Source organism: Paramacrobiotus metropolitanus, unplaced genomic scaffold (assembly GCF_019649055.1).
Source record: "Paramacrobiotus metropolitanus isolate TYO unplaced genomic scaffold, Prichtersi_v1.0 Parri_scaffold0000007, whole genome shotgun sequence".
In the NCBI taxonomy this organism is placed as follows: Eukaryota; Metazoa; Tardigrada; class Eutardigrada; order Parachela; family Macrobiotidae; genus Paramacrobiotus; species Paramacrobiotus metropolitanus.
In genome coordinates this window covers 368,788-383,356 of record NW_026570227.1, presented here as the reverse complement: position 1 = coordinate 383,356, position 14,569 = coordinate 368,788, and the positions used below count along the sequence as shown (strand labels likewise).

The window sequence follows — 14,569 nt, the reverse complement described above, 5'->3', positions numbered from 1 at the left end:
TTTTTAAGTTGTTGATATTGTAAAAAACCAGTGACGAAACACACCGCGCGAGTCAATTTGTTATACCAGACTTACTGCAGTGACAACCGCGCATGTGCGGTTGTCCTTTAGAGCCATTCGAGTCGGCGAAAATGGTTGTGAGTGCGCGTTCTGCATAATCTGGCATTCCGCAACGTCCTCTGCATCACTGCAAGAGAATGCACTCGAAATGACGTCTGGTTTGAAGGAAGGGACCCGGTAAATTGTTTATCCTCGGGAACTTACTTTTCCTCGCGCTTCCAAATACCTTCGTTTTCAAAATGAAATTTAAAATTGTACTGCCAACTAATTTTAACACATTGCCGTGAAAACCTAAGAGACCCCCAGTGGGAAAGTATCAGAATTCCAAAAGTTTAAAAGCGTTCAGCCGTTCAGATGGACCAACAGTTTCATTATAAACCGATCTTCTTCGGATTTTGCATGTACAGTAAATACACATAACCAAAACTCCAAAAGTAATTAAAAAACGAAGGTGTTAAATGAAAATGCGAGGAAGATAAAGTTTCCGAGGATATGCAATGTACCGGGTCACTTTTATTAATCAGTGAGGGACTGAGGGTCAGCAACACTTACACGACCACAGCTGCTTTCTGCTGATCCGCTACCCTGTAGAAAACGCATTAGCCCTTGGCTCGGATGCGCTCGATGCGTACAAGTTTACCGTATGCCGCATCTAATCAGTTACGGTAATCATTAACAGCTTTAAGTACTGTGCAGTCCCACTGCTGTTGATAAGAGGTTACCAACCATTCGATACTCCGGGTTTGGCGTCATCGGCGGCCATGTTCTACGGCCCTTTAAAGCGCGACTGCTGACGCGCGACTGCTGACGCAGGATGTTCTTGTGATTTCGTGCCGGTGGTCCATGCGAGGGGGTGTGTCGTTAACCGTTAAGCGACCGCGGATGGTGTCCCATAGCACTGGCCGCTGCTGTTGCGCGGTCACGACTCTCCGGAACAAAGTCCTTGGGTAAGTGCTCGGTCAGCCAAGCGCAGGGGGCGGCGAAGACCAGATTCTTGCCTTAAACAGGGTCGAGTCTCGTGCGGGCTGCTTATCGGAGAGGAAGCAGTGTGACTGCAGGTAAGGCAAGTGCACGACGCCGCGGACCAACCGATCGTAATGGTCCCATTTCTCCAGTTCACCCCGCTTCGACGGCATCTGATGCACTAAGGGGACGCCGGCGTCGACCAGGACACGAAACCGCGGCCGACGTTGCGGAAGCCAGCAGAGCAAATAGTCTGCCCGCCTTTGGAGTTGGTTTATCCCGCACTTGCAGGCATCCTGCAGCGGTTCCACGAAGCGGCCCAGCAAGTGCTTGGACGCTGTCTTCGTACGCCCAGAATTGATCAACCTTACGCTGGCAATACGGACAGTATCAATAAACCGTCCCGTTGTCCACGCGGCGTGCGGCCATGACAGTAAGGCTCCACTTCAACTGAAAAATAAATATTCAATCTTAGGGAATTCTTAATGGTGCGAAACCAAAAGAAATATTTGCCGGGATAACAATCCTGTGCATTCCCACACCCCAAAGTAACACCGCTGGCAACTTTTTCATACCGTATTCCCTTTATTTTCGTTTGCTAGCTTCTTCTTCACTCTACACCGCTCACAGGTCGGGTTACTGGAGCGGCATCCCGGCGGCGCGTTAGTCGGGGCCTTACGTCTCGATGACCAATACGTCTGATAAAACAAATAATTGTTATGAATTTTTGACACTTTATCCTATGCGAATCGATAACGCTTATTGCGCAATGCGGATAGTCAAAAAATGGTTTGCACCGTCACGTATGGAGGTCGGACGAAAATTATATTTTATAATTTATGTATATGTGTACTCACACTGTTTATAGGCAGAACCAAATTAATTTTTTGACCGCACGTTCTGGGGGATGGCCTAACAAATTTTTGACAGTAGATTCCTAAGCCAGCCGGAAAGTAATAATAACAACTAACGTTAACTATTCGACGGCAGTAGCCAAATCGTTTTCGTTGAGATGCTTGGGCACGGTGCTTCGATTTTTAAAAATTAATTTAAAAAGTGAGTGGTGCCGGCGCACATCATTCTACTGCATAGATTGTTTGATAAGTAGCCGGTTGCGAAAGCTCACCAGGGCCCTGTCACCGGATGTAAATTCAAAAAATTTATTCTGATCTTTTGCAAAGAAACAGAATATTAGAATAAACGGAAAAAATTAGTTTCATCTGCCATGGTCAATGGGCGTGGCCAAAACAGAATTTAACAATAAATTCTACACTATGCTGTAGTCTACGGTAGATTTAGTCGTCTACGCTGTCTGCTTTTCCTTTCTGCATCGCAGCATTATGCTGCGGTGGCCGTTGATGTTGTGTAGGACATTGTGGGAGGAAAATAACGGTGCACTGTAATCACGTTGAGTTTTCGTTTCCTTTCGCCCAGGAGTGAGCTGATCGCTGATTCCTCGTTTAACTGTTATATTCTACTATCATAACAAAGTAATATTATCTACCGGCAGACTTCCCCCAAAACTGCACCGCAATTTCAGCAGTTAACCAAAAATATACGAGAGAGGTTCACCACTTTGAGCTAGCCATTTGAACTATGTCAGCCCTGTTTTGAATGATAGTAGAACAGCCGGGGAAGAGGACAGCAAAGCAACCGTTCTTGTTTGTTTGCGAATATGGTAGTTCTTAGAGATTTTACAACCACTGACCATAAGACCGAAGCAAAGAACGCCACCAGAAAACTATGGAATAATTTGTTTCATACAGATTTGAGTTAGGACTTCGCTGTATTAGAACCGATAACAAAACACGGTTGCAGAAGCCCCAGCAACCAGCCTTCCCGGCCACCTGGAATGCACAGCCTGTCCTTATCAAGCACATTAATGATCAGCCGGATGTGTGCACACCGGCAAACCAAACATGTGCAAAATAAGGTTAGTGCCGTTAAAGCGTGACTGGAGAAAACATTCCGTGAGCAACATCAACCACTTCATGAGAAACTCTGCAGCACAGACTGTGGAGCGAGCGCATCTTGAAGGAGGTCGTTCTTGAAGGAGGTCGTTAGTGAAACTGCATGCGAGTCTAAGAGGCGTTAGTCAAACTGCATGTGAGTCTAAGAGGCGCGCTGTCTATAAATACAACAAACGCTGTTTTACTTCACAACTTACATTACTGATCATAAGCATAAGATAACAGATCGACGGACGCGATGGTGCGTTAACTGTGCATACTACGGTACTTGTTTGTTTCCGGGCGCCCTATCGGTTAAGATCTGTCGTTAAAATTAAATTGCGGTCAATGTGCATGAACATTGCATTTTTGGCCCATGGAAGAAGCGGTCAAGACTTGAGTGAGGATCGGTTTGATGTTTGAAAAGAAAAGCGGAAGCATTCACCGACCACCTTGTAACCTCTGCATTAAGTGCATTTTGTTCCCATAAAGAAATTAATGTAAAACCGAAACCAGACAAAACCCAAAACATTTCAAAATCTATTGGCTCTTATACGCTTTATCAGGACCGACTCTATACAGGCCTGAGAGCTAAAAAAGTCGCGTGGCGGTAGATGAGACGCCGTTATGTATTGTACAGTGTACACTATTCCAATGGACGCCAAAATTGTCTTACATTCGGTCCGGGACCGAATGACCAGTAAACAGGAAACGCGCATGAATTTAAACGCTTGCACCTTGCGCATTTTCCAACGAAAACCATCAAGCAGTATCTCAAAAGAAAGAGAAAAGAATTCGATACTAAATAGGTAATTCTGTATGAGGTCTGAGAGAAAATCAAGCCATTTTGACTTGTCGTAGACACAGTATGTATACGATTTCCGTGTGAAAACTGAAACCAAGCCGTGGATTCAGATCGTATGCTAAGTCTATGAGAAACTTTAGATGCGTCGATTTTCTTTTACGTCTCATAAAAGAAACTTCTTTGGTATCAAAATGCTTGAAATTTCTTCCTCATTCGTTTGAGGTATCGGTCGATATTTTTTGTTGGGAAATGCGAAAGGTGCAAGTGTAAATGTGAGCAGGACGATGGCCAGTCCCAAATTGGGTAGTTTGAGTACAGAAAAGTGCCTGGTTGCGCGCGTTTTGTAATTAAAAAAGATGTAAGACAATTTTGACGTCCACTGTATGTTAAAACAGTTACGGTACCAAATAAAATAATTCTGCTTGTTTCGATCGGACACGGTTGCGCGATAGCTCAAAAGAAAGATAAAAAAATTCTATGCTTTCTGATGATAACGTTTTTGGCAACGGATGCAGAATGAATCTTATAAGATGGTTTGAATTTAACATACAAGTCTATGGCAGCCACTGGCAACCGTTGCAACGGTCGGCCGGTAAGCTCAATGCTGTAAGCGTCTCATCTATGATCACGTGACGGCCCAGCTCAAAAGCCTGAATAGAGTCGAGGCTTTATCCTTATTCTTACTGTGTTACAACCGACGGGAAAACACGGTTTTGAGGGCACGACAGTGAGCCGCTGTTTGGGATGAGTGTGGCCTGTTCTTAACCAGCTAATCAGTGATCAACCGGTGGTTACACACCGGCGGAACCTTGATTAACAGGGCAAGGGCAGTGCCATTGAAGAATCCCTTGCGAAGACACACCGATCAATCGGCGAGAACATGTGTTGTACAGCGTAGACTGTGTGGTTTGGTCAGTGGACACAGGAGGCTTAGGAAAACAGCATGTCTACTGCATCACCATGAATAGTCTATATTGAGACATAAAAATGTCTTCCCATTTTATGGACAAACAAACTTTTAAACTACGCGGGAATTGGGGAAAATGTGAAAAGCACACCCTATTTAAATGCAGTTACTGCCGCGCTGTTTTTCACCACGTAAAACTACACTGATCAGCGCTGTACGTGAGTAACTGAATAACCGATTCCGTATCTTGATTGAGCGATTGATGTACCTTCGACTGGGAACGCTTGTTTGCAAGTGCACTATCGGCCAAGATCTTTCGTTAACAATTGCAGTTGATGCCCGAAATATTGCCCTGTGGTCGGTTGAAAAGTATTCTAAGTTCCAGAAAGAGCCTTGTTTTGGCCCCTGAAGGAAAACTGGAGGCAAGCATCAATTCTTGCGAAACGAGGATTATGTCGCTCCACGTTTCAGCCGGATTGAGAATTTGTCAAACAAAGCTAAATACAACTAAAAATGTCTCTAATTTTGCAACACAGAACGTTATACATATACGAGGAAAGTGCAATGGCTTTTTGCGGGCACTGCATGACCAAAGCGTAGCAGGATCATATTATAGGAAATAGGTACTGCCGTACTGGTACCCCTTTTAACATGTTTTACTGTCAACAGTTCTCTGCGATTATTTTTTGTTCCCACCCAGGTCTTTCCCGGGCATCATGTAATGACGCAATCTTTTTCAAAGTTTTCAGTTTTACAAAGAATTCTCGGCAATTTTCCAATTAATCGCGCTGTATTTTCAGTTTCAACACTGGCAACTGATGGTGACTGACAAAAAAAAAGCATCCGGTGCTGATGGAATACGGCAAGGTCTCGGGTCAAGTGGAAGAGATCAAGTATCCGCGCAAGTGGTGGCGCACAACAACCCGCACCGGCCGTGGAGGTGCTGCTGCGCGAGCATCCCAATCATCCCTGAAAATGGTATCCCGCTACCGTCATCGCATGCCCCGAGCTACTGGGGCATTCTCACGCAGTGGTTGAGGCGGTGCTGGCGGGGTATTAGGTCCAGGAATTACTGCCCGTCGCACAGATTCGGCTGCTTCCACAGCCTGAGGAGCGTCAGCGCAATCAGCTTATGCGTGGTCACTTTTTCACCCAGATGACCTGGGGTTTGAGGTATCTGTGCTTACACTCCACCAGTTCAAAGACGAGGTGCGGTAGCTGCTGCAGAGCGGCGTGTTCGTTAACCGCTTGGGCAACATGGGAACGGTAAGCGGTGTAAGCACTGCAAACCGTTCTGCTGACCGGTCACTGGGGCGGTTCGGTTAAAATTTATTTTGTTTACGGTCGAAACACAAAACAACGTAAGGTTGTAAACAAATTTTGTAAACAAATCAGCTAAAAAATTTATATCGTGATGTAGAGTGACCTTCTCAAATTTGAAATTTGAGACGTTTGAGAATTACAGTTCTAGTGTGAGCAAAAGCCCGATCCAGGAGAAATTTCAAACTTCTCCTCGGTCGTGCTTTTGCTCACACTAGAACTTTAAGAAGCCGGCAAGCCGTACAAGCTGTTGCTGTTTCAGGTGAACTTGTCATTGTGGTGGACATGGTGTAATGACACTCGTTCTTAGCGCAGCTTTCGCGCTATCTGTAACTTTTTGATGGAAATACGGGATAAACTTGAACCTGCTCAACAAAAGTCGATATGTTTTGCTGGGACAGATGCTCATCAGTAGTATCACCGAGAATGCGGCGCTCGACGGGCTGCACACGACCACATCGAAGGACCACGCCCTGGCAATCGGTCTACCGTTGCCGAGTGTGCTGCTGGAGGAAGTTTTCCTGTCTCTGGACACCATAAACCGAACGCGCTGTCGCCGTGTCTGTACCTTGTGGGCAGATATCATCAGTTGCCCGCGAGTGTGCATCGATATACGTTGCAGTTTGGGAGAGCGGAGTGCTGAGCTACAGCGCGCTGACCAGTTCTGGTGCCATGATTACGCGGTGTACAGCTGCATCTGCAAGCACATCAGCCGGGCCAAACGGGCCATAACATCGGAGTACATCTAATGGGATAACGGGAAACGATGGCATAACTATCCGCAAATGCTCGATTCTACTGTTGATGCTCGATTCTACGGTTGAAAGACAAGCATGATATCTGTCCAACCGTGGAATTCTGGTTCCCGTTGCAAGACTTCCATTTGGACTCCATCGATTCCACTCAGGCCTGGAACATATTCAAAGATAATCTTAATGACGAAAATCCGGTAATTTTAAAGCTGGTATCGGAATAGATTAGAGCCACTTCAAGGAACTTCTACGACGGTCTTACTCAGGTATCGCAAGTACCGCACTGACCTTGAACGGTCTGTGCTGTGCGTGTCACAAATTTACAATTATTTCTGGAACCATCTGTGTAGATTCTACACCAGTATCAGAGTTGCGATCCGAGTCCCTCTTCACATTACCGAGGTGTCCAGTGGACCAGCGCCGAACTGGTTAATTTGGACGTCAGCAAGCAGAACAACATTTGTCTGCACGCTCTGTCATCCCGTGCGTACCGGGACTACGGGAATGCGAAAGCGATGTACCGCCCGACCAGTGCAGTGTTGTCTGATGAACTGTGGTGTGCGATGTGTGAGTTCGTCGGGTGTTTTGTAGTTGAACTGCGAAAGAGGACCGCATCCGCAGAAACGGCAGTTTGGCGCTGCTAAGATCCTAAATCATCCTGCTAATTTCCGTGATTTACCAGCGTAAACCTGTTAGATTTGTGTGGTTCATCATTTGAAATCTGTTAAGGAAAAAATCGAAAAGGTTTGCTCATTATGTCCGTATAGATAGATGTACAGTTGCACATTCATGGCATAGCCAAAAGAATATTTGAACAACAACATTAACAAAATCAAACAACCAAAATTACTGCCACGTCTTGGCACAAATCTTTATTGTGCCACAGCGATGCCCGGGTGAATGCTGAATAGTCCTAAGGAATATCACATGCATCCTGCACGGAAAACGTCCTCTAAAGGTCAATCAATATACTCGTCGCTACGCTCTATTAAGGCGACTCGTACGTTTAGGTTTAACCGTTTAAGTAAAGACAGGTAATCACCAACAGAACGACAACCCAACTCTTCGCAAATCTTTGTTTTCTCCATGCACAGTAAATTTATCAAACACAATTCCTCGATGCATTCCTTCCGTATTGGTCCCATAAGTTTTCATTGAAAATAACATTGGTTGTGTAAGTTTTAAAGTGAATTAGTACAGTGCATCATTTTGGGACATACACACTCAAATATTCCCACTGTCCAACTGCGCGAAACTATCTAGACAATGTACTGCAAAAACAGGTGCACAACGAATTTCATAAAATAAAACAGAGCAATGCACTAATCAAAAATAACAGAAACAATAAAAAGCGTAAAATGTCCTTCATTAACGCAACATTTTAAAGGAAACAGTGAGCGTCACGCAAGCCGACACCGGGGCATACCGCACCCCGGGTCGCTCGGCCGGTAGCATAGCACTCCATAGATTCACCGCCGCATCGTACTCCTCCATCGCGGTCAGCGGCATCCCGTCGCGGTTGCACCCTCCGCAGACATACAGCTTGCCATGCAAGACGAACATACAGTGTCCGTAGCGCGGAAATCCTAGGCCAGCCACCGACTGCCACTGGGCGCCGGCCACGCCCAACTGCAGCCGCTCGCAGCTGCCGAGAACCCTCGCTCCTGCTGCCGGGAGGTCTCCCACGCCGCCCGTCACGTACAGGTAGCCGTTGAGGACTTTGGCGGCGAAGCTGCAGCGTGACTGCGACATCACCGGTAGATGTCGCCACTGGTCAGTGGCGGCGTCGTACGCTTCGACGGTGGCCAGGATGTCGCGGTTGCGGCCCTTCACGGGATACCCACCGCACAGATAGAAATACCGGTTCCACACGTCGAATGCCGCGTCTTTTCTGTTAAAAAAGCGGATGACTGTTCCACAAGTGCAGTGCATTAGCCGTACATAGGTATGACATACGAGGAAATGTCAGTAGCGCACCAGATAATCTGCTATACATGGTGCGTATGTACCGCGTCAGATTTAGCAATATGCACTGCCGTGACGTCACACTCCAGGCGGGTGACGTCAGCAATACAGGGGATTATCTAGGTGCGCTACTGACATCCCCTCTTATTTAGATTTACTCGCATAATTCGATTATTTCAAGTACTTATACGTTTTGATATATTGGGCACCGGGTGTTAAAATTTTTTAACAAATCGAAATAAATAGTTTCATAGCACCATCGCTCATTAAGTTTGAAGCACAATCAGCCGTTATGTTGTAGTAACTGGTATCCACAATTATACCAGAATAATCGATAACCTATGCGGGATTTTTCCAATCGAGAAAATTACGGAAATTTCTCAATCGTTTCTGTGTAACCGGGTGTGATTAGGTTGTATGAAAACGAAAGCATTTACTATTGCGAGTCACGATAAGCAACTACTAATCGGATCGCGGAGGCTTATTCTGCAGTAGCTTATTCCGTATTAGTAGATGATCGACTTCACGGACCTGGGAATGCGGTACAACCTGCGGAACCCGACGAGAATTGCTGCCAATGCGAAGAAGAAGATCGGAGAAGGCACGTTGGCCATGCGACTAAAGAACATCTTTGAGCGAAATACAAAAAGTTAACATGCAGTTACTCAGTGTTGATGGTGTGGGTTTTTTCAAATTTGCTCTCCGAACTGTTGATCTCTCTTAGAAATTGTTTTCTTCTGTGTTTAGCCTTGTGCCGACCAGACGTTGAAGTCCCGTTTAGCGGGTTGTCTGCTCTTGATGTAATAATAATAATAATAATAACTGCAGTGTATGGCGGAGCCAGACGGATTATTATACATTTTTTTGTTAGAACGCCGTAGTATCACGTCACCCACCTAATGCGTCTGGGATTGCGGATACTATGGCGGAAGAGCGGGGATTCGGGATTCAGCGAGTAGCTCGTGTTATTCATGGCGCTGGTGGTCCAGCCGTACACCAGACCGTCGAGACTGACCAGCGGCGAGACCGCACCCGCCAGCGGCTCCTCACCGATAAACTCCATTGTCGCATTTTCGCCACCATCACCGCCAGTACTCCAGGCATACGTTCGGAGCTGCGTGCCGTGCTCGATGCGGAACCACACCCGGTTGTTGACCACCGGGCCCATCTCCTTCCACCTGTTCCACGTCTGCAGCTCCATCGGCAGTTTGACGGGGTACAGTTTGTTATGACGGGCGTCGTACAGACGCAGGCTAGCGGTATGACGGTCGGTGAAGAACAGGCAGGCCACCTCGGTAAAGTGGCGTTCCCGTGGCGCGGCGGTCAGACAGGCGAGGCCCGGCGGGAAGAGGTGCGCCTGGAGCTCCAGGAGGACGTCGCGCAGTGGTCCGGCGGCGGTGAGGATGGCCACAGGCAGAACATCAGGCAGCAGATCCCAGCGGATCTCCGGTGCTACAGCGTGGAAGTTCTCCGCCGTCCAGCGCGCTGGGTAGTGAACGTGGCACCAGTTCATTACTCTCTGTAATGGAGTCAAAACAAAACACTGAAATCGGACAGCCAGTCCGCGGTTGAAAAACTGCACAATAAAATCGACAAACCAACGGCTGTTTAGGGTACATGTAATGCATGTTTTCAGATCAATGACACTAACAAGATAGGATTTTTTCAATGTTTAAAATTAAGATGGTGCGATCAAGATACATTATAGGACTGTTTAAACCTAAGATAATTGTACGATGAAGTAGTGTAAAGTTGTACTGCAGTGGTCTTTTTTTCTCGCAAGCGCTAACCTGATACACCTCCATTTCCGAGGTGACCGGCAGGAAATCTTGCCGGATCAACGCCAGCACTTCCACTAAGGACAAATGCGCGTAAGCCATAGCAGGATCGGCGAGTGGCGACCTGCTTCGGCCGGGGTTTCTGGGCGCTTTGCTGACCGAGTCGGGTGGAGACGGCGCGTTGGCCGTCGGCTGGGCAGCTCCTATACTCGTACATCCCGTAACATGTTCAGCGTAAGATTTCCATAAGGGACTTCCGTTTCCATGTAAAATAAATGGAAAAAGAGCCCTACCGTGCGATTGTGCCGGTGTCTGTATGGTCTTGATTGCCAGCTGGACGGTCTGACACGCCTTGGTCACGGTTTCTTTTGGCGCTTCTACACAGGTACCAAATATCTAGCAGTTTCCGCAATAAAATTGGCGTTTTTGTCTCATACCTGGTATAGCATTGCTTCTGCCCCTTGGCAGACGCTAAGGGCCAGAAGCTATAAGCTTTTGGAGCAAGAAATGCTTGTTAATTTAAATATTTTCAATGGAATTTTCTGCAGTTTCCCCAAAGAGAAACGGTTCGCTGACGTATCGCGAAAATTCATCAGACTCCTTACATCACAAAAAATCAACCATTTTATTACTTCTAAATTCTACTAAATTTCCAGCAGTTTTTGCAGCCAGTTATTTCGATATCTTATGGTTTGGGGTTGCTGGGTTCTCGGTGTCACCACCGCCTTGAGTTCGAGTTGAATTTGCCTATGACTTTACGCAATGCAGCAATTCAAAACACACTTTTTTCGATTAATTAAGAACGAATAAAAGTTGTGTAGAGTGTGAAACGCTCGTACATTACGGATGCGTAACTAAGAAAAACTCTGCTTGAAATACAACCCACATCCCAGACTGTTAAGAACCAATAATAAACTATAACAGCACATGGTAAAACAGTGCAGCTTACTGTCGGCTCTATCCTGCTCCTGCAATGTGACAGGCAAGGGGATTTTGAAGAAGGCCGCCGCGGCCTGTAGCTGGCTAGCGGTGCTGCCAACACCCTTGTCCTGGACGCTGGCATCCAGCGGCAGACGGGGATGGAGGGTGGCCAGCAGGACGAGGTGCGCCGCCCAGGGATCGATGTGCCGCGGCAGGAGAACGCGACACTCGTGGACCTGACGGTGACACGGCAACGCTAAGGCCTCCACCTTCGTCCGCGGACTGTACAGCACAAACGTCCCCGTCAACACGGCTACCAACTGCGGGGGCGCACGCTGCGCGAGTTCCTGGCCGCTGACGCTCGCGCTAATGCCACTACCTGGATCGGGCTTGATGCAGACACTCTTGGCTGGAGTGTCACCAGCGTCTCCAGCTTTCCGTTTCCCAGCGATCTCCGCAATCGAGAGGGGCTCCATGACCACCGCAGTTCCCAAGCAACTTCAATTTACACACTCCGCCACCGTCCGATACAATAACAATCAGGTGACAGCAGCGGAACGCTACTGTTTTACAGCTCACATGATCATCTAACTTTCCAGGATGGGCATAAAGAATCTCTCTACCGTCTTGACTCTTCTCCAGTTGCTTTATTGAGCGACTGGTTGTGCAGCGATAAGAATGCTTCTTATCCCTGCAGTCAGTGAACTCACAGGCGACAGGCAGCCGTTGAGGAAAATCTTGAAAGAGCGTTCAAAGTTCATATGATTGCTGTCTGCTGAAGCTAGATACCGCGTTGGTATCTGCGGGTGCAAATCGAGAAGCAAACGGTGGATATGTCGAGTGTCGACTGCAGTACAGCACTTACAATTTACAAAAGTTTAGCTAGGATTGATCGGGCATAGGCAAGTTGAAACGGGCGCGGTCAGGGCAGTGGATTGGTTTATGGCTATGCCAACTTGCCAAGCAGCAAGATGGTGTTTGCACTTTGAAAGCAGATTAAATTTGTCTGTATTTTCACAATATGCTTAACAGTTTATAACTGCCTATGATGGTAGATCCAGTTGATCTACATACGGCAACCAGAACAGAACTGATTCCGCGTAGTGAGCAATGCTACCTGTATTGCGAACAGCGAAAATAACACGCGACGCCGCGTAGCTAATTGCTAACTTTTAATGAGTGCACTCTGGCTCGCCAAAACAACACTGACGATGCATGAAAATTCGAGACTGGCGGACTGCGCTCATATCCGCATTCACATCCGCATTCGCCACGTGGCGACTGACTGCGGAGAGAGACGGCTCTAAAGCCGAGAACAATGGCCAGCGAGAGACAGCACAGACAGGAATCCGTGACGCAGCCGCAACCGCACAGGTGTACGAAGTACATCTACCGCTCACATGCCCATGTAGCCAAGCAGCGCGTCACGCGACTCACCGTCTCAACACGAGTACTTTATTTTCCTGAAACAGACTGATATCCGAAAGTGCCCGTAGATCCTCATTGACAGTCTATAAATACCCTTTGCTTAAATACCCTTTGCTCAAACGCTCAATGCACACCGCTCATATAATTTATTCATTTTTCTAACGTACTGCGATCTTCGAATACTCAGTAACTCAAACAAACATGAGAACCCTAAGTCACTCAATCCCGCCAGCTTTACAATTTATAATAGTCCTAGTACTTATTCCCATTCCGCCACATATAATAATATCGCTTACAAATCATCTGCTGCATTACTCATAAATACTAACATAAATTATTCATCATCAAGATCATCGAGGACAGCCAGTGCGACTAACACCAAACGGAACAATTCAACGGCAGTCTCGTCCTGTACAAGCCACCCAGTGATCGGTGGGAAACGATGCGAGAGCAACAAAACCAAGTAGCATACTACCGGCATCAACGTAGCACTTTGTGGTTGACGGTCAGCGTCACACACGCAGACACCGGGGAGGAGCGAGCCCCGGGGCCCAGGGTCGGGGGTAAACTATTCCACCGGTTCAACGCGGCATCGTACACCTCCATGCCAGTCAGATGCAGGCCGTCGCGGTTGCACCCACCGCACACGTACAGCCTGTCGTTCACGACGAACATACAGTGCCCGTAGCGCGGGGCGGTCAGTTCGGGAGGCGTTTCCCACTGGGCGCCGGCCACGGCCAACTGCAGCCGCTCGCAGCTGCTGAGCACGGTCGATCCCGGGCCCACACCGCCCGTGACGTACAGGTAGCCGTTGAAGACTTTAGCGGCAAAACTGCAGCGGGGATGCAGCATCGCCGGCAGCTCGCTCCACTGGTTCGTCGCCGCGTCGTACACTTCGCCGGCGGCCAGGATGCTGGGCGTCTGGTCCTCCGCCAGATATCCGCCCAGGATGATAAAGTACTGCTTGTCCCACACGTCGAATGCCGCTTCTTTTCTGTGGAACGAGCATTTCGGTCATGCGTCTTTTTTGTAGATTAACTAGCCGAATTTTTTGTATACAGCATTGCCAAAACTTACTAACCTAATGCAGTGAGGATTTGGGATGTTGTAGTGGAACTGGCGTGTGTCGGGATCGAACGCGTAGGCGACGGTGTTCCCCGATCCGACGATGTTCCAGCCGTACAAACGGCCGTTGAGGATGACCAGCGGATCGCTCGCGCCCTTCACAGGTTCCTCGCATATATACTCCATCTCCACTTTCGTCGGATCATCCTTCAACGTCAAGACGTACATGCGCCAATGCGCACCGTGCTCGATGCGGAACCACACCCGGTTGTTGACCACCGGGCCCATTTCCTTGAAAGTGTTCCACGTCTGCAGTTCCGCCGGCAGTGCGACGTGGTGCAGTTTATTCTGGCGCGTCGTACAGACGCAGACTGGCTGTGTGCCGGTCGGCGTAGAAAAACAGGCCACTTCGGTGAAGTAGCGTTCCCGTGGCGCAACGGTATCCCGGTCAACGTCTGGTGGGAAGAGGAGTGTCTGCAGCTCTAGCAAGACATCCAGCAGCGGCGGAGTGGCAGTGAGGAGGGCCCGCTCCAGCTCGTCAGCCAGTAAATCCCAGCGGAGCTCCGGTAGGACGATTTTGAAATTCTCCGCCGTCCATCGCGCCGGGTAGTCCACGCGGAACCACTTCATCACTTTCTGACCAAGCAAGACAGGAC

At 48.0% G+C, this 14,569-nt stretch overlaps 1 protein-coding gene across 1 annotated transcript; it reads right to left on the bottom strand.

The window, feature by feature from the left end:
* Positions 1-7,845: 7,845 nt before the first annotated feature.
* LOC129582318 (kelch-like protein 3) lies at positions 7,846-12,338 on the bottom strand. The gene is made up of 6 exons (XM_055473825.1): positions 12,286-12,338; positions 11,449-12,157; positions 10,793-10,876; positions 10,512-10,702; positions 9,618-10,240; positions 7,846-8,647 (listed from the first exon to the last, which is right to left on the bottom strand). The coding sequence occupies exons 2-6, from the start codon at positions 11,894-11,896 to the stop codon at positions 8,125-8,127; spliced, it is 1,869 nt and encodes a 622-aa protein (XP_055329800.1). The 5' UTR covers positions 11,897-12,157; positions 12,286-12,338; the 3' UTR covers positions 7,846-8,124.
* Between the last annotated feature and the right edge of the window lie 2,231 nt (positions 12,339-14,569).